Source organism: Necator americanus, chromosome IV, assembly GCF_031761385.1.
Source record: "Necator americanus strain Aroian chromosome IV, whole genome shotgun sequence".
NCBI lineage: Eukaryota > Metazoa > Nematoda > Chromadorea > Rhabditida > Ancylostomatidae > Necator > Necator americanus.
In genome coordinates, this window is record NC_087374.1 from 21,185 (window position 1) to 44,602 (window position 23,418).

Sequence of the window (23,418 nt, forward strand, 5' to 3'; positions counted from 1 at the left end):
TACAGTCTAGGCAAGACAACCTGTCTTGAGATGCAAATGCTAAGAAAACTTCTCTTCGTTTTGCTTTTCAGTAAAAGCTAGCAAGCGCAAATGTTTTGGCTCAAATTGGCCCGGACACAAGTCGTTTCTTATAATCAGATAATTTCTCTTTCTTTCTCTTTCTCTTTTTCTCTTTTTTTCTTATAATAATTCATTTCTCTGTCCTTCCATGTTTTTTTCTACACGACTACAGCTGCCGCTAACGCTTTTATGAGTAGGAAAATGAAACGGACATATTTCTACATATGTCGCTATATTAATTCCCACTCTGTAATTGTTGTCAAATAGCAAAGTGAAGAAAGAATTATGCGACCCAGACATTCTGCTGCAAACAATCGTGACAGCTTGACTTGCTTGACTTTGACTTTAGTTCCTCACCTAGCCTTTTCTTATGGTCGCGTTTCGCTTGCCTCTAGTTAATTACGAGCATTAAAGGAGATATGAATCTTTGAAATAGCACGATTATATGTTGTTAATTAAATAAATATGACTAAATAGTTGTAAATACGATAGAAATATAGTATGAACATAATTAAATGATTCGCTACAATATATTCTACAAAAATTGAGTATTTTTCCGCCAGATTGAGAAAACCTCTTTTCCGAACTCATAGCTTTAGAACAATCGGGTTGCGAAAAAAGTACCATTATTGACGAGTATTTGAAGCACTGGCTCCTTAAATATTCCTTTAATATTCACTGCTTCAATATTCCTTTACTAAATCACTTTAGTGCTAAGAGCTCGGTAGGCAAGAAATGGCTTTAGAAATCTTTAGAGCAGTAACGAAAGGTAGCATCATGCCTGCATTGTTCGATATGACAAATTCAAGAGTAATTAAGAGAGGTTCTTTTTTATTTATAGATATTTTTATTTGTGCAACTTTTTTAACACTTCAATATTCTTCTGTGTACCGAGAGTTTTTCTCTCCACTATTTTTGTTTTGCACTGATAACTCTCTTTTTAAATCTGTACTCCTACTTTGGTATACTTATCCAGGTGACAGCTAACAGCTCTGAATAAGAACTCACAGCTCTTATTCAGCCGGCATCAACATGAACGTTCTGTTCAAACGAATGCATCGGGTAATTGCTTGTAGCCTTTAGCAAAAAAACTTAACTATTATGAAGCGCTAGGGCGGGTGTGGCGCAGTCGGTTAGAGGTCCGTTGTAGCCATGAGGGTTCGAAACCTCTCTAGTGCAAACCAAACCTTTGATCCCTCCGGGGTCGACAAATTGGTACCAGATTTGTCTGGGAGGATAAATACACTGGCTTGATCCTCGGCTGGCCCCCAGAACTCATTGTATAGGCCAACACGCGTTCCAAAACCTCAACGATTACGAATTCCAGTGGAACGCGTTGGCGCATCCCAAGTGGATTGATGCGCCAGTGACTTTATCCTTTATCCTTCTTATTATGAAGCGCTACTGGATGCTCTACTTATCATGTTTAAGTTTTTAAAAAAGTGATACCAGATTTTGCCCGCTCTCTGTAGCGGTAGTGCTCGAATATTTCGCTTTCCTTACTCCTTTCTTTTACTCGCCTTTTTTTGTGTTCTGATATCAATGTAGTTTTTTTTTTCCCTAAGACCTGACACGTCCACATTACTACAGGCGCTATAGCTGTCTAGGAAAAAAAGCATAATTTTCACTTCTGCCATTTGCTTCCTCTAATCCCTTTAAATCTTACACATATGCCGAGTTAATGTCTTTGTCTTTGTGTCTGATGTATTTTTTTGGCGTTTTTAATGTGCCCATGCTTCTCATAGAACATTTCAAAAATGTTAAGAGGAAATCTAGTAATTAAGATGTTCTGGTGCATCAATCACACTTTTTTTCGTTGTTGCTCGTTTGAAGTTGAGTTTACAGCCATAAAATTTTCTCTTCCGTAACATTTGTAGGTAATTACTGGCGGATGTCACAATCTAGTAGTTCTAGTCTACTCTTCTGAATTAATCATTTTTCTACTAGTTTCAACATCAAAACGTTTCATTCTAGTGTTGTAGAAATCTAAGATAAGAGCAGTGAGATATTAGCAGTGAGGTTTTGGGGAGGTTCTGAAACCAAAAATAGGAAGAATTCTTTCTCTACGCAATTCCATGGTCTCCAAACTGTACTGATAGAAAATTTTCAACACGTAGTCATTTACAGTTCTTTTTTAGAATGATAAGTAGGCTGTTTATTTCTGAAAGAGAAAAGTTGCAATAGCAAGTGTGAAGCTAAGACCACTGCACCTGGATATTTTAACGCTGACGCTGCTCACGTATAAATTGTTTCTATATACGTTTAGTCTGTTTACTCGTCGAGCAATTGCTTCGATTTTCTTCGCTATTCGCCATTTTATTCGAATGAATAGTCTCTTTTGTCAGTAATTTCTCTGTTGGCTTCTAAATGCGGGTATTATTGGCATGCGGGTGTTGTTGGCGTTGATCATGTATGAAATTTCTTTTTTTCGGCGAGGATAGTTTTTTTTTTCTTTTCAATCGTGTGACAGCAAAGTGGGTCACTGGAAACTTCTTACAATCTACATCTTTATAATTGTACCATTTTCCTTCAATAAGCAAGAATATTCCAAACTAAGCATGACACTTATGGATTTTTTTAGCAGCTTCTTCAAAATATCATTAACTCCTCAAAATCTTGCCTACTTAACATTTTAGTAAGTACATTTACAAAGTGTCCTTCAATTTGTGTTTCAACTTTCAATTTCAATTTCAATTACAGTTTTCTGTTGTTTCACTTCTCATACAAAGCTCCAGTCAAATACACGATGGCTTCGAGTAATCCTTCTACCAGCAGCGGCGAATTAAATAAACAAAATTGACACGAAAGGAAATTCTAGGAGTTGAACTAGTGCTAGCTGACTGAAAATCCATAGACGAAGATTCCTTAACAAAAATTAAGGTGGACGCTCTACGAGAAAAATCAACTGCTGTTAACGACTGTAGCATTCAGTCCTTTGATCTAGGTCAAAAATCACGGTTAGAAGATCATTTCATGACTGATTCTCCAAGGTAGGAAAAAATTTTGGAGCAGCTGGAATCCGAAGGAGGTACTCTTGACCGTTCGCTTACAGACACGGCGCATCTGGCTGGTTTGAACGCATGATACGCCCCTTGTGGGAAAATTAGATCGTCAAGGTTGTTTCTCACTCCTTTTTCCGGAGCAACTAGGGGAATTGGGCGTTATCGCGCTAATACGCTTGATCTACACCTCAACTATAACCAAAATCGTCACTTTTTTTGGTATGCTGCCTCTAACTAGGATGAGCGGTCTTCTGTGAATTTGTGGTATAAAAGTAACTGACGTATTCGTAGTGGCAGTGCTATCAAAAAAAAGTCACTGGCCTATCAATCCACTTGGGATGCGCCAACGCGTTTTACTGTAATTCGCGATCCACTGAAGTTTTGGAACGCTTGTTGGCCTATACATTGGCTTGCGGGGGCCAGCCGATGATCAGGTAAGTGTTTTTATCCTCCTAGACAAGTCTGGTACCAATTTATTGACTCCGAAGGGATGAAAGGCTTGGTTTGCTCTAGGGCTCTCTCATGCTCTTTCTCTCTTTCGAATCAACCTCGACCGTGTGCTACAACGGACCTCTAACCGACTACACCACTCCCTCTCCACTCCGATTTCTGCCATAACTTCGTTCGTAATAGGTATGTGTTCCAGACATAGCTGTTAGCGCTTAAAGGCATCACGAATCTGAGGTGATGCAGATTTCAGGCGGAGCATTCTTATAAAAAATAGTAGATTATGGAGAGGGGTGTGATTCCGTCCATTTCTTTCTAATTGCCGTAAAAAACGGTCCGGAAGATGCGGCGCCGCACTAGGCTGGCGCGCTCCAGTCGAACTCCTTGTAGAAAATAGTGTGCCAGAACGCCCAAAGCCCCAAGCTCCTGGTAAAAAAATAGCGCGTTGGAACGCTGGAAGCCGTATCTTCCGGGCCGTTTTCTACGGCAGTTAGGAAGAAATAGACCGAATCACCCCCTCTCCATAATCTACTATCCCGTATACGAATACTCCACCTGAAATCCGTACCACCTCAGATTCGTGGGGTGATGCCTTTAACTACCGTTGCAGTTGTTTTGGCGGTAAAACTAAGAGTATGTGAAACTAGGAGGAAGATTAACTGTTTCCCTTCTATAACGCTTGTATGTGTTCTCATTATAATTCAGTTCCTCACATCTTTGTTTGTTTGTGTCATGCCGTTTGAAATTAACGGCCGCGTATTCCCGTCCTGACTGCTGCATTTGCATTTCCAGTCAGAAACCGAAGGGATAAATAAGTGCATTGGCATAGGAGGTAAACAACCGAAGCGCTTCCACACAAACCAACAAATGCGCTGCTTTCATCTTGTTGGTCATGGTCTTCTGTTATTCCAGAAAGAGAAACGTTGTCAAATGATGTCGTTGATAAGGTTACACTTATTCAGTTCTGGACGTGCGGGCCTCAGCATCTCTTCCACTCGTTTCGTTCCCTCGCCATTGTCATCCAAGATGTTCTCAAGTTTCTTGAGTGACGTTGAAGATGTCCTTGAGCCGTATCCAGCTGAGCTCTCAGCTGGTCCATCCGTGTAGTGAACACGTCACCCCACCTCGTTGGCGGTCTTCCTCGAGGGCGTTTAGTATCTCTTGGGATCTACTCTAGCGTTCTTTTAGTCCAGTAATTAATAACTAACTTTAATAATTGATTCACATTCATAATCGAAGAGCATCAGAGGTCTCTGTTTATTCGACTACTCGTTATTGCAGCTCGCGAGCTCTACAAAATTGTATTATCTTCATGAGTGTGTAAATGTTCTGTCTCGTCAAGAAAAGTGAACTCTTCAATTCTTGGGTATTCAGGGATATTTACAGCAAGGTTTTCGCCCCCGTTCTCAAACCCTGTGCCCAAATCCTATCTATAATGGGAAGATTTTTTTTTTTTTAAATTGGCGAACAGTTTCTATAATTGTGCAGTTGTACACTTAGCCGGACAGCTTTAACTCATGTACCAATTCGAAATTGTAATGAAAGCCTTTTTTGAAAGTGAAATATAGATGTTGCCTAAATCTTGCTGTGCTTCTTCTTATCAGCTACATTATTGCTCCAAGCGCAAACACTTCACTATTTTGTGTTTATGCTTAACAAATAATAAATAATAGATAATATAGCTGATTGGAAGAACGAATAAGAAGTGCGCTAGCACTACACGTCCGATTTTCTAGGTGACCTTTATCTTTGCCAAGTATCCTGAATGAATAATATTAATACTTATTCGCCAGAAGTAGGACAAAAGAAAATGCGAGATTAAATTCCGACTAAATTCTTTCGCAGCCACATACTTTTGATTATTTTGAACCTCTTCGTAATATGTTTATTTGTTCATTTATTTATTTATTGAAAACACCTGCAGACCAAACCAGGTGTGCCATAAAACAAAAAAAAACAAGATGGAACAGAACTCATTAGAATTTCGCCTGAATTCTACACAAGACTGACCCTTCAAAGCGTGAGGAGTGCTGGGTTGGAAATATAGTGTTATCGATTGTTATTTCCAGGGTTGCTGTTTCTTTTTCATCCTGAAGCTTACAATTTGCGCAACCACGAAATGTCTTATGTGTGTGTTTCTTTTTTTTCGTCTATTTCACGTTATTTCTGCAATGTATTTTATATTAGTATATTAGTCTGGATAATTTTTGCTGAAGTCACACGAAATTCACACTCAAAAGTATTACTACATTTTCATTCTTGTATCTTATTCTTTTTTCAATCAATTTTAAATGCTACCGATGGCAATTTTTGAATCGTTGCACATGTACCCTTCATTAAATTGAACTATTGCTCGTAAACGGTATTCTATCCATTATTTTAGTGCAATCTCGTAACGGCAGTTCGGTTAAGTTTATTGTAAAATTTAATTTTTTTCTCTCAATTCAACGTGATTCTTCCCAGAACTGTTGGTTTTTTTCAATTTTAGACATGAAAAAGAAAAAGATCGAAGTTATTTCTGAGCCTTTGAACTGTAATAAGAGTTTCATTGAGCATTAAGCTTTAATATGTTAGTAAAATAGATCAAAAGCTTAGGAATTTTTCGAGAAAAAAATTCCACACGAATCTCTACTTTTAAATATTCTTAATGGATGTTATATGTAGCTAACAACTTTGTGTTACTGATAGAAAAAATTGTCTGGAATACGTTCAGAAAGTCTGGCCTATATTTGACGTTTTCTATTTGAATGCTTGATAAACTCTTTGTTTACTTCTACATTTCGTTTACTCTCTTTCTCTTGAAAAAACACTTGTCACACAGGTCACAGTGTTATCTACACTAATTATAAAGTGAGCTGTATTAGTAATAAAATATGGCTTTAAAATTTTAGAGGATCGACTCAAAACCTAAATTATGTCGTTTAAGTGGTACCAGGAAATCGCCAGAGTTGATCAAAATATTCGTTATAGGTTATTTTTCCCTTTTATCGTCATTGTTATTTGCATATGTCATTGCAAATTTGTTATTTATTTCTGCTCACTTTCTTAATCATTGGATCAAACCGAGAACTTACTTTCAGACTAAACATAAGCACGCTGACTGGAAAGTCTGGATTGGATTTCCATTCGCAACCAAAGTGAATCTATAATATTCATGAGTTTTTTTTTTTAATTCGGAAGACTGAATATGACATTTTGCTTCTTCGTTGACGTTTCCGCGAAAAATTTCTTTGCAATTAGCACTTTTAGCTGTCTTCAGAAAATTTTTCGGGGGAATTCTCCTTCACATAAACTCCGACTAAACCGCATATTTTACATACGGCGTATTCGGCTCCCGTTAAAGGCATCACTCTACGAATCTGAGGAGGTGCGGATTTGAGGTGGAGTATTCGTATACGGGATGGGAGACTATGGAGGGGGAGTGGGGGATTATTCCGTCCATTTCTTCCTAATTTCCATAAAAAAACGGCCCGGAGGATACGGCTTTAGGCGTATCTTCTGGGCCGTTTTTTTACGGAAATTAGGAAGAAATGGACGGAATAATCCCCCACAAGAAAAGGAGTTCGACTGGAGCGCGCCAGCCTTGTGCGGCCCGCATCTTCCAGGCCGTTTTTTACGGCAATTAGGAAGAAATGGACGGGATCACCTCCCTCTCCATAGTCTCCCATCCCGTATACGAATACTCCACCTGAAATCAACACCACCTCAAATTCGTGGGGTGATGCCTTTAAGCATTTAGCGCGGTCGTTCGCCTGCTGTTCTACATTAGTATTTACCGACTGCTCCCAAAGTCATTTCTTTGCGCTTCTTCGAAATTAATCCGCCAGCCGCCGGAATTTCAATGGAGTGCGTGCGAATTGAGGAGTGATTGCATACGAAACAGGTCGCCGAACAGCTTTGGCCCTGACAAGATAACCGTTAAACATCTATTTCTTACTTGAAGAGCGAAAAATATAATACCGGATGAAGTCGAAAACATTTTTAGTTCATTTTACGGCATCATGACACCTCTCTTCTGCAGAATTTGTTCTAAGATTGTCGCTAGCTCGATGTTTTTTGCTAGGCACCGCTTATGTCAAGCGCTACATCCTAGTTATGGATTTGGACTTATGGAATTAGCATTAGTGCTAAACTTTCTTTCATAAGTATTAATCACTTTTACTTTTTATTACTCTAATTTCTAATGTATAAGACCTCCTCGTGTATATGCAGCCGCCTAAGCATAGGAAGAACATTGAAGTTCTGCAGGAAGAACATTGAAGTTGTGAAAAAATGAAAATTGAATTTAAAAATTTCTGAAAATAAAAGTAAAGCTCTTTTCGTGATTCAATTATCTTTTTCCACTCGATTCTGCTTTTTTCGTATTTATTTGCCTGGACTTATAAAATGAGCATAGCAATGTATAAAACTGGTCTTATGCATGAGAAATTAGGTCACATCTTTATTTGAGTCATGTGCCAATCAGACGTACTCTCAGCGCAAAGTAAGTATCTAGTATTTAAAAAAAAGAGTCTTAATCTCGTATCTCTAAAATGGATCGTCTATATAGAGGCGTTTTTCAATTTCAATTATCCATTTTTCAATTTTATCCTCTATTTTATTTATTTTGCCTTTTTAAAGCAATCTAAACTCTTAACTGTGCATGCAAGAGTTCATGTGACGATCTGGAAAATCGCAATTGTCCGCGTTCAAAATGAGAAATACGAACGTTAAAGTCACTAAAGAAACCTAGGTTGATGCCAAAAAAATGCCGAAGAAGACTTGATCTCTGTGCTTCTAGAAGAGACGAGGAAGAGGTGGCAGCAGTTCAATTCCAAGTCTTCATGTCATTGTTAGGTGTGCGTGCGCAGACGTCTGCTTGCGAGGTTCTTACCATACATAAAATTTTGCAGAGTCTACTATAAAGTACAAGTTTCATTCACGTAGTTAATTCATGCTCCACGAAAAATCATAGTACTTTAAAATATGAGATTATATCTGAAAGAAAACCAATCTGCTAACCTTACTGCTGGTAAATGACAGTAACCGCTGCACTCGACAAAAAAAAATTTAAGTCCATGATAGTGTATTTATGTCTTCTTGTTATGCCAACGAGGTTTAGGTGAAACTTTTCTTGAAACAATCTTTAAGAACGCGGTGGTTTACCAACCCCGCTAGTCGGTGGAATTGGTCAGTTGTTTTTCTTTTGAAGGTCTTGCATGGTGGACTTGGAACAATATCGAGACTTGGCGAGGAGAGAGGAGGAGTTTGATGGGATATGCATGGTATCAAAGACCTCGAACCATTTTCCGGCCTTTGAAAAAGACGAGTTTGTCGAAACGTAAGGCCAATAAAAAAGTTTCACCTAAACCTTGTTGGCATAACAAGAAAACATAAATACACTGGTTTCAAATGCCGAGGTTTCAAGAAGAGAGGAATTGGAGATTTTTAAGTCCATGATTTTTTCTTTTGTTTCTTTTTATAACTCGTTCCAATCTGCTCTCTTTAGACATCGACATCAGTTAGCAAAGAATAGATTTGGCTATTAAAAAGTGTGTGTGCTGCAAAAGTAGTCGCTGTCCGTGTAGCCTCGACTGCACTTAACTATAATTGGATTTTCACAAAATTTCTTTCAAAGTAATTGCAATTTTCTAACATTTCCTTGACCGTTCCCGCCTACATCGGCTCGTATTCCCGCTAGGGTAGAATTATTCAATAGCCTTGTGTAACTATGGGTAATGTACAATATGTAGTTTGTAAATAATTTTGCACTACTTTCCAAAAGTCCGCACTAATCTGGTTTTATAGTGCCTCAAAAGGATAAAGGATAAAGTGTCTGGCGTTAATCAATCCGCTTGGAATCCGCGCCACCACGTTCACTTCAATTCAGAATCGTTTCAGGTTTACGAACGTGTAACTGGCCTATACAATGACTTGCGGTGGCTAGCCGATGTGTCAAGTCAGTGTTTTTATCCTCGCAGACAAGTCCGAAACCAATTTATCGACCCCGGAAGGATGAAAGGCTCGGTGAGCACTGGGGCGGATTCGAACCTCCGATCGATCGTGCAGGAAGCGGAACCTCTAACAGCTACACTACACCCGCCCCTATAGTGCCTTAGCTTCATAATATGTCCACGACAGTTTCTATATAATTCTACAGATATTAATTTGATAGGCTCTCTTGTGGAAAAATTACAACTCGAAAGCTAACTGAGGTATTGGAATGCAAAGTTCAAACTTTTTGCCATTTAAAAAAAGGAGAGATAGGAATACAGCTGAGCTCTTGACCAAAAGAAGAATATCCCGTTCCTGTCTTGTCTTTTTACTATTAACTATAATCAAAGCTTAAATATCTCATCACGACATCCTTCTCACTTTCTATTTTAATCTAAGAATGTATAAACCTAATAGACTTTACTACAAGCTACTTGGAATTTTCACTTTTATCATTAAGAAACAACTTGTAATGATAGCGTAAGTTGATAACGACGTAGTATGTTTCAGAGATAGTGAAATTGTCTTTTATTTGCTCCTAAGAGGCTCAACCAGAAAGTAATTAGTTCAGAATAAAGACATGATAGTAGAGTGATGTTTTCCTGTGCACTAGTCATAGTAATTTTTCCCGTTCTTCATTTGTCGGCCGGATATTTTGATAAAAGTTTCGTTTCCTCTATGATCTATCCTCTTCCGCGAACATTGTTCATCTATATCATGCTTCGTTGTCTGGAGGAGTACAGCTGGTCGGTTTTTCTTTTTGTCGGTGGCGACGGCGTGGATTTCATTTACAATAGGATCTGCTTTTCTTCTTTGTTTACAAAGCCGGATAGTGTTTCGCACGATGAACAGCCTCGGAAAAACGGCTGTGACAGTTTTTTTTTGCACTGTGGAATTTGCCAAAGCTCTAATCCATCTGCAGTAAATTTATTGAAGAAATTAAATCCCCTCACTGTAAGCAAAATATGAACAGAATCTATATGAGTTCTGCATTAGAAAATTCAGTTTGGGGTCTTTTTTAAAGATGACCTCTTTCAAGAGGTTTTTAACCTCTCACATATTTTAGTTTCATAGTTAAGTAAGTGACTTCTAAAAAAGAAACAAATATTCCTGAAAAAATTTCTCGTTTATAAATAAAACTTCGCATTATTCTCAAAAAATCCACGCTATATATTGAGTCAAGCTAAACAATGCGCTATCATTTACTTCCTTTTTTTTTCTCAAAATTGCCACACGACGATGCTTTTTCCCCCCGAAAATCTAAAACATCCCCGTTTTTCACATTCTTTTCCCTCTTTTTGGTTGAAATTTGATTGAAATGATTCTTAAGCTTCAATATATGGAATTGAAAAAAAACCGTATTGTTTGTGGTGTGTTCAATAAACCGCTGGGCCGACGATCTTCGTGCAGTGCGTTCACTTGAACGGAGAGGATACTCCTAACTTCTCCCTTTCAATTATGCATTCTGTGATGCTGATCGTATTTTTCTCCTCTTCTTGCGAAACTTCCAGTTTTATTTCATCTCAGGAACATAATAAAGAAGTTACAGGTGATTTTAACATTTTTTGATGTATTAGATGTTCTGCCTAAGTTATTGGGATAGTAGTCATGTTTCATGTATTTAAAGGCATCACTCCACGAGGTGGTACGGATTTCAGGTGGAGTATTCGTATACGGAATGGGAGACTATGGAGGGGGGGGGGGAGGGGTGATTCCGTTCATTTCTTCCTAATCGCCGTAAAAACGGATCAGAAGATATGGCTTCGGGCATTCTGGTGCACTTTTTTCCACAAGGAGTTCGACTGGAGCGCGCCAGGCTTGTGCGGCGCCGCATCTTCCGGGCCGTAAAAAACGGCCCGTTCAAGTGAACGCACTGCACGAAGATCGTCGGCCCAGCGGTTTATTGAACACAGCACAAACAATACGGTTTTTTTTCAATTCCATATATTGAAGCTTAAGAATCATTTCAATCAAATTTCAACCAAAAAGAGGGAAAAGAATGTGAAAAACGGCAATTAGGAAGAAATGGACGGAATCACCCCTCTCTGCATAGTCTCCCATCCCGTATACGAATACTCGACTTGAAATCTGCACCACCTTAGATTCGTAGGATGATGCCTTTAAAGACATTCATCATATAGCAGTTGTCTTATATAGCCTCCCCATTTAAGACATTAAAACTTTTTTTTTTTTGAATTTTTACGGAATGGTGAAGTAAGTAGGTGATCTAATCCAATTCATCCTTTCTATGAGGGGGGTATGGCAGAGCTGTAAGAAGTTCCGCTCCGACTGCCCGGTGGTCGATGGTTGGAAACCGCCGTAGAATCAACTGAGCATTTTTCGTACTGTCATCCTGAATAGGTTGTTTGGTTACAAAGAATCTCCTAAGGAATCCACACTATTGGCCAACTGGTGCCATTGCAACAGTGTCTGATGACTTACTTATAATGATGATTCGTGACATACTTGTTTGGGAGGGTAAAAACACACAGTTGGTGCATCGGCTGGTCTTTTGCACAAACATTCTTTGATCTAAATCGATTTTTATTACAAATCGAACGTGTTCGCACAATTTCGGCGGATTGGTCAACGCCACTATGTACTTCATATTTATCCTTACTCCCGAAGTTTTTATTGATATTTTATTGATATAGACGTTTATCTATAAGCATATATTCCACGTCTGTTGGCGTAGTATTTTTTTGCGGAGATATATACAAATTTAACGCTTGGCAGAAAGAGCATCGCGTTTTTATTCACTCCTTTATTAGTTTACTAAATATCATTTAAACATAATGCAGGGATCTTTCGCCGCCGTTCACCCAGTAAAAAAAGCATCCTAACAAATAAATTGAGGACGATTTTTTTCATCCACGTAGGTATCAAACAAGGCAGAAAAAGACTCTAACCTCATTTGCTGTTGAAGAATTTTAGAAATACGAACTTTTTTCTCGCGGAATAAGCGCGACGAAATCTTTCGAAGCGTCCATCTGAAGTTGTAGAGCGATGACATCGTTGTGCTTAGAATTTGTGAGTCTTTGTTGATTTTTCAACTTTTGACCTAAATTTGACGTACATTGGTACACAACTGCTAACCGTTTCCGTATTTTTCACCTAGTAAAACTGACTCTTTTTAACTTAATATGAGAATACTGATAAAAATCCTATGCACAAACGTTCACATCACCATTCTAGGGAGGTGTCACTCTCAGTAATTTGAAATCAATTTTTTTCACCTTCAAAGTTTCAAATTTTCCCGGGTTTTAATTAATTTATTTAAATTTTTAACTGATTTTTGTCAGTTTTCAAGGAAGTATTTATCCTCTAAGAGGGAATTTCGGAATTTTGAATGGTTGCCTTTGCTCACCTGTTTGGTTTTGAAGAACTCGTTTTCCATCAAATCGTACGATTTTTTCCAAAATTACTAATCTTCAAGGAGATAAATGGTCAGGAAGAAGTCATAACACTTTTTTTTCCGTACGAGTTTCTGGAGGCGCTTTCTATACAGTGAGAGCGCAGTTATTTTCTTAGAACATTTGCAACGTACTCGTCCAAAAAATTTTACCAATTTTTTACTGCGTTCGTTCACAATTACGCACTTGATAAAGCGAAACGAAGCTATGAACGTTCTTTTTGCTCTTTTTTTTCCTCATTATTTTTCTTTCCCCTTCTTTGTTTTCTTGCAACTAACGCTGAAATCCTGGATAAAACGGCTGCGTACGATTATTTTCTTCTCTTTACATAAAAAGCGTGCGAGTACCAACTTGTGAATTGTACTTTGTAAGTGCTTGTGCGATTAGTATTACGAATTGTATGTTCCAGTTGTTCGTATGACTCTCATCTCGTAAATCGTAATCGTGCATCCTATCATTGTATAGACATCATCCTAAAAAAATTTCATCACACTTTTTTTCTTAGTTTACTTGTCTTGATAGTGGTTCCGGCCACTGCAGAAATGTGAAACTTAATGATGTTTGGTGTCGCTGCCAAAGAAAAACGTTCTGCTGCCCTCATCATGAAATAGAATTCACTTCCTGCAATTTCCTTCTCTACTCTGCTAGTGCAGAGGTTGCACAAAATAAATCAAAGATGGAGATGTAGTCATTCAGAAGTAGATGTTCAGTCGTATCACTGGCCAGGCTCCCGAGGTAGTGTTGGTGCAGGGCTCTGACTAGAAACTATAATTTCTTTAAAGACATCACCCACGAATCTGAGGTGGTACGGATTTCAGGTGGAGTATTTGTATACGGGATCGTGGATTATGGAGAGAAGGGTGATCCGGTTCATTTCTTCCTAATTGCCGTAAAAAATGGCCCGGAAGATACGGCTTCCAGCGTTCCAACGCGCTATTTTTTTTACCAGGAGCTCGATTGGAGCGCTCCAGCCTTGTGCACGCGTCGCATCTTCCACCTCGAATTCGTGGCGTGATGCCTTTAAATCACATTCGCGTTGGGTGACAGGCTACCTGTTCAGCAGCCCAACTAGTAGGTAAGGCTAGTCAGTTTATTTCCCTATTTCGAGTTCTTGCGTGGTGGCGTACCTTGAACTGAATTTAGAAAAAAAAATCTGCAGTTCTGAACCAGCAACGACAGTTATTCCTTAAAAAGATTTTTTTATTGTTAAATACTTTTTCTTCTCTGAATTCCTTATTATTTAACAGTATACATACTGAAGTGCGCTGCATTCTCTTTATTTAAAAGAACATTTTGATGCCAGACAAAATGTGAATACGTACGGATGATGCCTCATTTCCAATTTTAAATTTTTTTTCATTAAAAGATTATCTCTGTTGCTTCATTTTCTTTTTTTTTTTGGTTTTGGAATGCTTTTGCTTACAGAACATAAAGTACTTTCAATGGGCAAAATCCTTGTACATAGTTGAACAAAAATTCTAGTTTTCAATTTCTTGCGATATAATTGGAGGAGCTCGTCACAAGTGCAGCTACTTTCGTGAAAAAAAAATTACTTCGAGGCAAGGACTACTATTATTAATACGTTGATGCACAGATAATGGCTTTCTTTTTGAGAAAAAATTAAACTCGTGTACAGAAAAAAGAAGTTTAGAGTCATGCACAAGTCAACATATTGCTTGAGAGAATATTTCTTTCTCTACAAAATACCGCAACCCACAAATTGGATACAACAAATTGATATTTAAGGACTAGTTCTGAAAGAGAAACATCGGAATCCATTTAGGGTGCGTGAAAATAAAACGGAGTAGTAACAGAGATAAAAGTTTTTAAAAAATGTTTAGGATAAAAATATGTCATATTTTATCATATTTTCAAAGTAAAAATTATTATGGAATAAACTTCAAATCAAAAACAGATCAGTTTTTCTTAATTTTGAAGAATGAAAGATTTCCAGAACACACCACCATTAATGAGATGATCCATGTTTCTGTAGTCATCTCAAGCGATTATCTCCACACGAGATCAACTGAAGCGAGGTAAAAATCATTCCGCTCCGTTTTTACTCGGGATTTATTGCTTAACGCTTACGATTTGTCGCTTGTTGTTTACATTTAAATCACCCCACGAATCCGGACTGGAACGGATTTCAGGTGGAGTATTTCGTGTACGGGATAGTAGATTATGGAGAGGAGGGTGATTCCGTCCATTTCTTCCTAACTGCCGCAAAAAACGACTCGGAAGATGCGGCGCATGCACAAGGCTGGCGCGCTCCAATCGAACTTCTCGTAGAAAAAAGTGCACCAAAAAGCCCGAATCCGTATCCTCCGGATCGTTTTTTTTTTACGGCAATTAGGAAGAAATGGACGGAATCATTCTCCTCCCAATAATCTACTATCCCTTATAAGAGTACTCCATCTGAAATTCCTACCACCCCAGATTCGTGAAGTGATGCCCTTAATGCTCTTCCTTAACATTTCCACCAGGAACAGAAAATTCGGGTGTACAAAAACGGGTCGAAAATAATGCAGCTTTATCAAAAGCGATTGTTTTGTGCGCTGCTGATGTGGGTAGCGCTAGAAATAGAGAAGTCTATGATTAATATATCTCACAGATGACGCCATATGGCTGTATTGCTTAATCAATTTGCCGGTGAGAGGTTGTGTTTGTTTGTTTGTGCTGTTGATATGCATGTTATATTTCCTGCTTTTTGTTTACACTGAAACAACGTCCGCGGATGAAGGGAAATGCGGGAACGTAGTATGTATGGAAAGTATCTCCTCTAATGTCACTGGCCGAGAATTTCAGCCGCATACATGCAGCCATACGAAAATAAGCGTTGTTTACATGCTGCTTACTCATGCCTTCCTGTTTTTCATTGAGTTGCGGAAAAACTACTGAAACGTGTTCTCTTCTTCTCTTCTACCTGTTCTAGCGTTTATCGAAGGTCCTTATGATGTCTGCGAAAGTATGTCTGACAATATGATTTACAAATTGTTGTTTTTTGGTTTGGTTCACAAATTGAGGACAGTTTCTGAATTTTTTCCTCCATTACATCCTTTCGTTTAGCAAGTAAGTAAGCAAGCGAGAAAAGAGGTTAACGAAAGATTCTATGGTCGAGTTGTGAAAGGAGTTGCGAGTTTTTGCCGTGGATACTCGCTACTACCACGTAAGCTCCAGCTTATTACCTACAAATTGGTAGTTCGTCTCTAAAAGTTGGTCCCTAATCGCTAAAATTCCCTTGAATGTTCCCACAAGAGTTCAAATCGCTTAAAATCTCCGTATTTCGTCAATCGCTTCCTCCGAAATAATTCGCTGATGGGACCGGGTACGATTTATTGAAGGAGTCTCTGAGATCTCTAGGAATTGCTTAAAGTACACTTAAGGGCACTACTACTACAGTTACTCTTTCACTCATTTTTTCTGGAACTGTTCATGCCATATCTCGATAACATGAACAAATTCTCATTTTCTTGCTACAAAGGCGCTGGAACCAAAACAGTGCATCCTACAACAAAAAAATGCATGCATGATTCATAGGCTGTCAACTTAATGGATCGTCTATGTAGATAGGGGCGAAACCATCCATTTTTCAATTTTATCCTCCTATTTTATTTATTTTGCTTTTTCTGGATGAACTTCGCGTGAATGTGTGGTTTCTTTTTCAATTTCTCATAGATAACAGTGACATATTTCCCAAGTACAGGAGCTACATCTTTGTTCATTAACCTCAAAAACGTTCGCAACAAATTTCAGTTGAGGTGCGTCTTTACGGGAATTACCAAAAAAAGTGATTTATCGATCTTCTTTTTAGCTTCTTTAACTTTTTTTCTCATATTAACGCTTCATTGAATGGAATGCTTTTGAATTTGAAGACAACAATGAAGTACATATTTCATCTCTCGTGAATCCGCCCACAAGTTCAATTTTAATCACTCTCTTCAATTTTACGGATTTTTGAAGCAGACAGATATCGAAAATTGCGCTTTAAGGCATCACCCCACGAATCAAGAGAGCTATGGGTTTCCGGAGGAGTATTCGTATACGGGATCGTAGTTTATTGAGAGAAGGATGATTCCGTCCATTTCTTCCTAATTACCGTAGAAAACGGCCCGTGATGAAATGATAAAAATGATACGGCTTCGAGCGTTCCGGCGCACTGTTTCCCACAAGGAGTTCGATTGGAGCGCGCCAGCCTTGTGCATGCGCCGTATCTTTCGGGCCGTTTTTTTACGGGGCAATTAGGAAGAAATGGAAGAAATTAACCTCCTCTCCATAATCTACTATCCCGTATACGAATACTCAGCCTGAAATCCATACCACCTCAGATTCGTGGTATGCTGCCTTTAATTGTTGTCAATGAGATTTTGATGGAACTTTATTAGTGACCTCACGTCTCAACAGCCTCGTCTTCATCAAAGCCTTGCGAATGTTTCGAAGTTTCTAATACTCCAGATGCTAAGCAGAAAACAGAAACGGGGGATCCCCAGTTTCGCTAGTCGATGAGAATGGTCAGTTTGCGTTTTCCCGTTTTGGAGCTCCTGCGTGGTGTATGCACTTAGAACGATATCAAGGCTTCGCAGCGAGACCTCGTTGACATAACAAGTAAGGGTAGGTCCAGTACAGAATGCCGAAGATTGAAGAATACTTACTTTTTACTTTTACGTACTTTTTCTGCTATTCACCTCACTTCCACCATCATTTTTAAAGTTAAGAATACAAAATTAATTTGTGACTGATTGTGTGCTGAAGAAACTGACAGCAGAATATTCATTCCATACTTGAAATTTCTTCCTTTCTTGACACTTAAACAGCACCAATAGACACAAGAGTTTTTGCAAAGATGCACCTCATAAAACCTTTAAGGTATTTTAAGGTAATTTTAAAGAAAAATTCTGGTAGTGCTCTAATCATGAATTCGAAAACTCTCCATCCTCAGGGAAGAGTTGTGCTTTCATCGAATTCGTTAGCTAGCATAAAAAAGGATTGAGGGATAAATCAAATACTGAGTCTTCTATTTTGTTATCAACTAGATTTTTCCGCGTGCCCATCTTCTCTTGTGACGTACTTTGGTAGATCTCTCATACTCTTTGCGAAAATTCCAAACAGTCACAAGTATTTTTAAATGTGAAATAGACGAGGCTGAAATATCTTCCGTAAAAGGCTTGTGAAGATATTTTAGCATTCCAATTGTTACCGAAGTTTTCTTATTTGTCTCTGAAAACTCCCCTTCTTCTCTAGTCATAGCTAAATGTTGAAATGCGAGCCTCGGCGGAAACTACAAGGCTTTCCGAGGCCACATAGTGTTGTGATAGAGCGAAAAAGTGGTCCGCTAACATCGAAAGTCGTGTACAACTTTAAATAACGGCTCCGGTCTGGATATCAGTTGTTGGAGTCTATCAATACACTAAGTTAATGTTCAAAATTTGATATGTCCTTAGAATGATCTAGGGCTAGCCTATTTCTCTTAAAATCGTTAGTGGAAAGTCTTCTAGGAGAAAAAGTTTCATCGGTGTCGGAAGAAAACTGGACTTCTTTTACCCGAGGTGGTCGTAATTTGGTCAACGAACGAAACCTTCGGGACAACCCATTCTATGAGGTAGTGTTAGGTCTTTTTATATATAAGTTACTCCTACTCTAGAGAAACAACTTTAATCGATTCCAGAAATCTAGGATTTTGTAAGAAAAAAAAAGTCTTATAATCCATGAGCAAATTGAAGAAATTTCTAGTGCAGTGCAATATATAAGTTTTTTGCCATATTTGTAGTTTCTGCTCATTAATTCATCCTACATCGTTCATCCTACAGCGGAAGTTAACTAAGCGCTCATATGTTATTTGTGGATGTCGCGCCCTGGGATTCCGCAGTCATTCATAATTATTAATTTTGTCCTTATTAATTGTAAAGACTGCTGATTCCCACGTTTCAAGAATGACTCTCGAGGCGCTTCAACACCAATTTCCTTAGATTTCCTCATACAGAGCGTAACCGTGTGAAATTTCAGGCATCCCTAACTCAGGTGTCCACGGTTTTGCTCTGCTACTACATCTCACGGATATCTTTCCCTTCACAACCCTGCAGACAATTCAAATCATTCATTCTCTTCTGTTTATATGAACGCTCATTTATAGAGTTTCTCAAGCGGACCCTATGATATCATTGCTTCTTATGATTCTTATGTTGGTTCAACTCCTACTACCACCACTACCCATTAATTTCACACCTTTCTGTTGCGTCTTGAGAATTTTTCGGCACAATTTCTCGATTTGTCGCAGATTTAGAGCTGCGCTATCAAGCAGAGGCTATGCAAATCAACTTTTGCACTGCGCGTTTAGCATGGCACATTAACGCTGGGAAATATCAAGTCACCAATAACAACACATCACGCTAAGTGGTGCCTTACAACAAACAAATTATGTGTAATCTGATCTAGGAACGTCCCGATAGCACTCATGAACAAGGTGCTGTCTATTCAGTAAGGCCCTCTTTTTATTTTAACTGGCAATTGAGCATAGGATTCTCCTTCAGCTATTGATACTATGTATGTAAACTATATACTATGTATTTATTGCACTTGCTACCATTAAAGGCATCACCCCATGAATCTGAGGTGGTACGGATTTCAGGTGGAGTATTCGTATACAGAATGGGAGACTATGAAGGGGATGGGGGTGTTTCCGTCTATTTCTTCCTAATTGCCGTAAAAAACAGCCCAGAAGATGCATCGCCGCACAAGGCTGGCGCGCTCCATTCGAACTCCTTGTAGAAAATATTGCGCCAGAACGCCTGAAGCCGTATCTTCGGGGCCGTTTTTTATGGTAATTAGAAAGAAATGGACGGAATCACCCCCCTCTCCATAGTCTCCCATTCCGTATACGAATACTCCACCTGAAATTCGTACCACCTCTGATTCGTGGAGTGATGCCTTTAACGTTTATTACCATTGATGGTCTTTCATTACGTAGCAAAAAGTTCGTTTCATAACCTCTCCTCTAAATTTATTCATATTTTCGTGTTCGAAATGAGACTATGAATTTCAAATTGTCCCTTATCCTTCAGCTGCAAAAATACACTTCTTTTCATCAAAGCATATTACGTATGAGTATGAAACAGTTGTATTTGTAGTTATGAAGAATATAGCACGTGTTTTTCTGCGTAAATTTCCTATCGCTTATAGTATTTTTGGGAAACTATCCCTTCCCTGAAAGTGGTAATTATTATGAACAGCGAACGACGAACCAAGCAGCAATAAAAACATAAGCTTTGGTCTTCTGTATTGAAATATTTCCTTCAACTTATGAATTTTATTGCTAATAATAACAGCACTCCAAGCATATTGTGTTATGCTTGGAAGCGAGCGACAGTAATAACTTTCATTTCTTCCTTGTCACATGTTTGAGACTGATTCATTCCTTCCAGAACTTCCTCCTCTTTAGAAATTTCTTTATAAACAACGAAAGACTAAATTGATAGATATCACAACCCAGTATGATATTTTTAGTTGTTTTACTGCAAAACTGTTCTGATTCCCTTTAATTTAACAAAAAGAGATTTTCATGCGGGAGGGGCGGTTGTCAAATGGAGTTACAATACATAGCAAGTACGCAATAATTACACATGAATTTGGTCCTTAAGGTCAATCATCACAGTATTGCAGACACATTCTTATCCTACATTTTGCAACTTTTTCTCAGATGTGTAGTATAGGCGAAGTTACGGCAGAAGAATTAATCTGATCTGATAATGTCCAAGTCCTGTCGTTCGTGAAACCTCTAGAAACGAGCTTTTAGTAAAACGTTGTTATTATGTTGGCGTTGGCCTGGCATTAAGAGAACGTCTTTTTCCCAGAGGTCTCAAAATGGTTCGAAAATTCTGATATTGCACATATCCCATAAATCTCCTCTTCTCACCTTCTCGAGCCTCGTTATCGTTCAAAGTACGCCAGCACGCAAGAACTCGAAATAGGAAAATAAACTGACTAGCCTTACCTACTAGTTGGGCTGCTAAACAGGTAGCCTGTCACCCAACGCGAATGTGATTTAAAGGCATCACGCCACGAATCTGAGGTGGAATATGCGACGCGTGCACAAGGCTGGCGCGCTCCAATCGAGCTCCTTGTAAAAAAAATAGCGCGCCGGAACGCTGGAAGCCGTATCTTCCGGGCCATTTTTTACGGCAATTAGGAAGAAATGAACCGGATCACCCTTCTCTCCATAATCTACGATCCCGTATACAAATACTCCACCTGAAATCCGTACCACCTCAGATTCGTGGGGTGATGCCTTTAAGCACTTTGCTCTATCCATAAGTATTTGTGTCTGAATAGTGCTGAAGAAATGCATATAGAACCAATCTCATAACTCAGCTTATAGCTCTGGAGTGTTACGAACAGCGCAGAATCACTAGTAATTGATAAGCACTCATTTTTTTAATAAATGGATAGATTCCTGAAGAAATTCAGAGTACTATCAGATATTATCCAAAGCTTATTTTGGATAGTTTACCTTTCATCGTTTATTCCACTACGTTCATGAGTAATCGAGCCTCTATATAGAAACGTTACCCATTTTTGCAGCTGCAGATCAGATTACATACATTTCTAGTTCGGAAAGGTGTCACCATTCATAAGGATCGCTTAAAATAGCTTGCAATGTGCAGTTATAGCTTAGAGTTAGAAGTATAGTTTATAATTATTGTAAGTAAGCGCGTAAACGTAAGCATTCTTTCCGCAGCGTTGTCGCACTCAATTAATCAAAAGGAAAATTACAGTCTTCTCCTGTATTTTATTCTAAATTTCCTTTTTGTGTATCATCGATAGATCTGTATGGTAGTAAGTAGATCAGTGTGAGCCTAAAGAACCTTTAATAAGTGGATTTCAAATGCTCCAAGGGACGTGAATAACCGTTTTCCATTTCTCATTGTGTCAATATTTTTCTCGTCAAAAATCTCGCAAAAATTCATGAGATTGAATATGTGTTTTAGATGACATTGGTGTTTTTAACTCAAATATTGTTGCTCCTTGTCCTACTCGAGCATCCTCCATTTGATCTCGCCTACACTTGTGAGTTGCAAAGGCAAGCCGATGTGCCAAATCAGGATTTTACCCTGCCGATTCCCTGCGGCCAGTTTATCGACTTAAGGGAAATGGAAGGCTTGGTTGACTTAACGCGGGTTGCAACCATTGACCATGCAATAGTTATCAGAACTTCTCGCTACTGTCACTTTCGCCCTACGAATCGATGCTATCCTTTTAACATGCCGCATGCTATCCTCTTGACAATCGTTGCCTCCATTTCTTTCATATGGTCAACGATATAATTTCTTCACTATGTAGCTCAAATAACCATTTTATGTTTCTTGTATTTTATGTTTTATGTTTAACTCGTCTTCTGATTTCTATTCCTCTTTTGCTGAATTTTGACGTTCATCGGATCCTATCGATTTATCGACTTCTATCGCATTAGAAGTCTAAGGATCATGACATCATAAAAAAGGTATGCATCACTCTCGATTATGCGACCTTCTTGGATGACTCCGGATGTGAGCAAAGAGGACATGGAAATTAGAACTGTGCTCAGAGCTTCCTTTAGTTAATTTCGGGCTCTTTTTTTGCAACGACTTCAACCACTTACCTAGCAGATAATGATTCTCGTGAAACGCGTAGCATGAAAAAAAAATAACATAAGGCAACAACAAGAAGTTTCTGGAATTCTCATGAAACTGCCATTGTTGTCGTACAAAAACAGCGCCGGTAACAATTATACGATGTGAACTATCTAATTTTTCTAAAATTACTTTTAAAAAAATCCGTGATGTCGAGAGAGTTGTCTGACCTTGTGTGTCGATGAGCGGGAGCTTCTCCGTTCAGCAATAAGCGTAAGAAGGATACTAATTGCATCAATGAATAAAGTTGATAAGAAGGCCACATATCTCGCAAATTTTTCAAAACCGTGTACAGAACACGCAACAAAGAGATTCCTCGATAAATCCAAGGGTCTGTAACGGATAACTTCTTGCGCAGAGGAATCATGATAGCGTGTCTCCTCGAGTCAGGTATCCTTTCGTTATTTCATATTGAGCGGATGATCTTCCTCATCTTAAGAATCCCAGACAGAGGAAGATATTTCAGCGTTTCTGTGCTACTTCCGTCGTCTTCCCCCCCAGACTTTCCATTTCTCATCTTTCGGATACAGACCAGAAGCTCCGACTCCGAGTAGATAGTTCCTCGTTAAGCTTGTCCTCCCACGCCCTTCCAAACTCTTTTGCTCTCGACGTCCACTCATTGTTGCAGTTGACGACATAACTTCCTTCTAAGACGCTTCTCCTGGTTGAAATCGCCAGTGCTGCGAGCGAGCATAGAGTGGATCTTGTTTCTGATTGAAGGAATGCGCATCGCAAAACTTCCTGGTCTTTACTCCGACATGAATAGACACAAGTTAGCGGAAATTCTTTCTGCATTATTTGTCTTTCAGACTTGGCGATTTTCGGTTGGGGAGGTACTTTTCGATTCTTCCTGTGAACCGTATC

At 38.8% G+C, this 23,418-nt stretch overlaps 3 protein-coding genes across 3 annotated transcripts; 2 read left to right on the forward strand and 1 right to left on the reverse strand.

Annotated features, from left to right (window-relative positions):
• Window positions 1-795: 795 nt before the first annotated feature.
• RB195_000015 (uncharacterized protein) lies at window positions 796-9,421 on the forward strand (the record flags this gene model as incomplete). Its single annotated transcript, XM_064196142.1, has 3 exons — window positions 796-883; window positions 3,576-3,695; window positions 9,390-9,421. 3 exons carry the CDS (start codon window positions 796-798, stop codon window positions 9,419-9,421), a joined length of 240 nt encoding a protein of 79 aa, XP_064052023.1.
• On the reverse strand, window positions 4,436-6,598 carry RB195_000016 (uncharacterized protein; the record flags this gene model as incomplete). The annotated part of the gene is made up of 3 exons (XM_064196143.1): window positions 4,436-4,571; window positions 5,520-5,599; window positions 6,584-6,598. The coding sequence occupies 3 exons, from the start codon at window positions 6,596-6,598 to the stop codon at window positions 4,436-4,438; spliced, it is 231 nt and encodes a 76-aa protein (XP_064052024.1).
• Window positions 9,422-15,845: 6,424 nt separating the features above from the next.
• On the forward strand, window positions 15,846-19,045 carry RB195_000017 (uncharacterized protein; the record flags this gene model as incomplete). Its single annotated transcript, XM_064196144.1, has 4 exons — window positions 15,846-15,860; window positions 15,962-16,061; window positions 18,388-18,491; window positions 18,896-19,045. 4 exons carry the CDS (start codon window positions 15,846-15,848, stop codon window positions 19,043-19,045), a joined length of 369 nt encoding a protein of 122 aa, XP_064052025.1.
• Window positions 19,046-23,418: the final 4,373 nt, after the last annotated feature.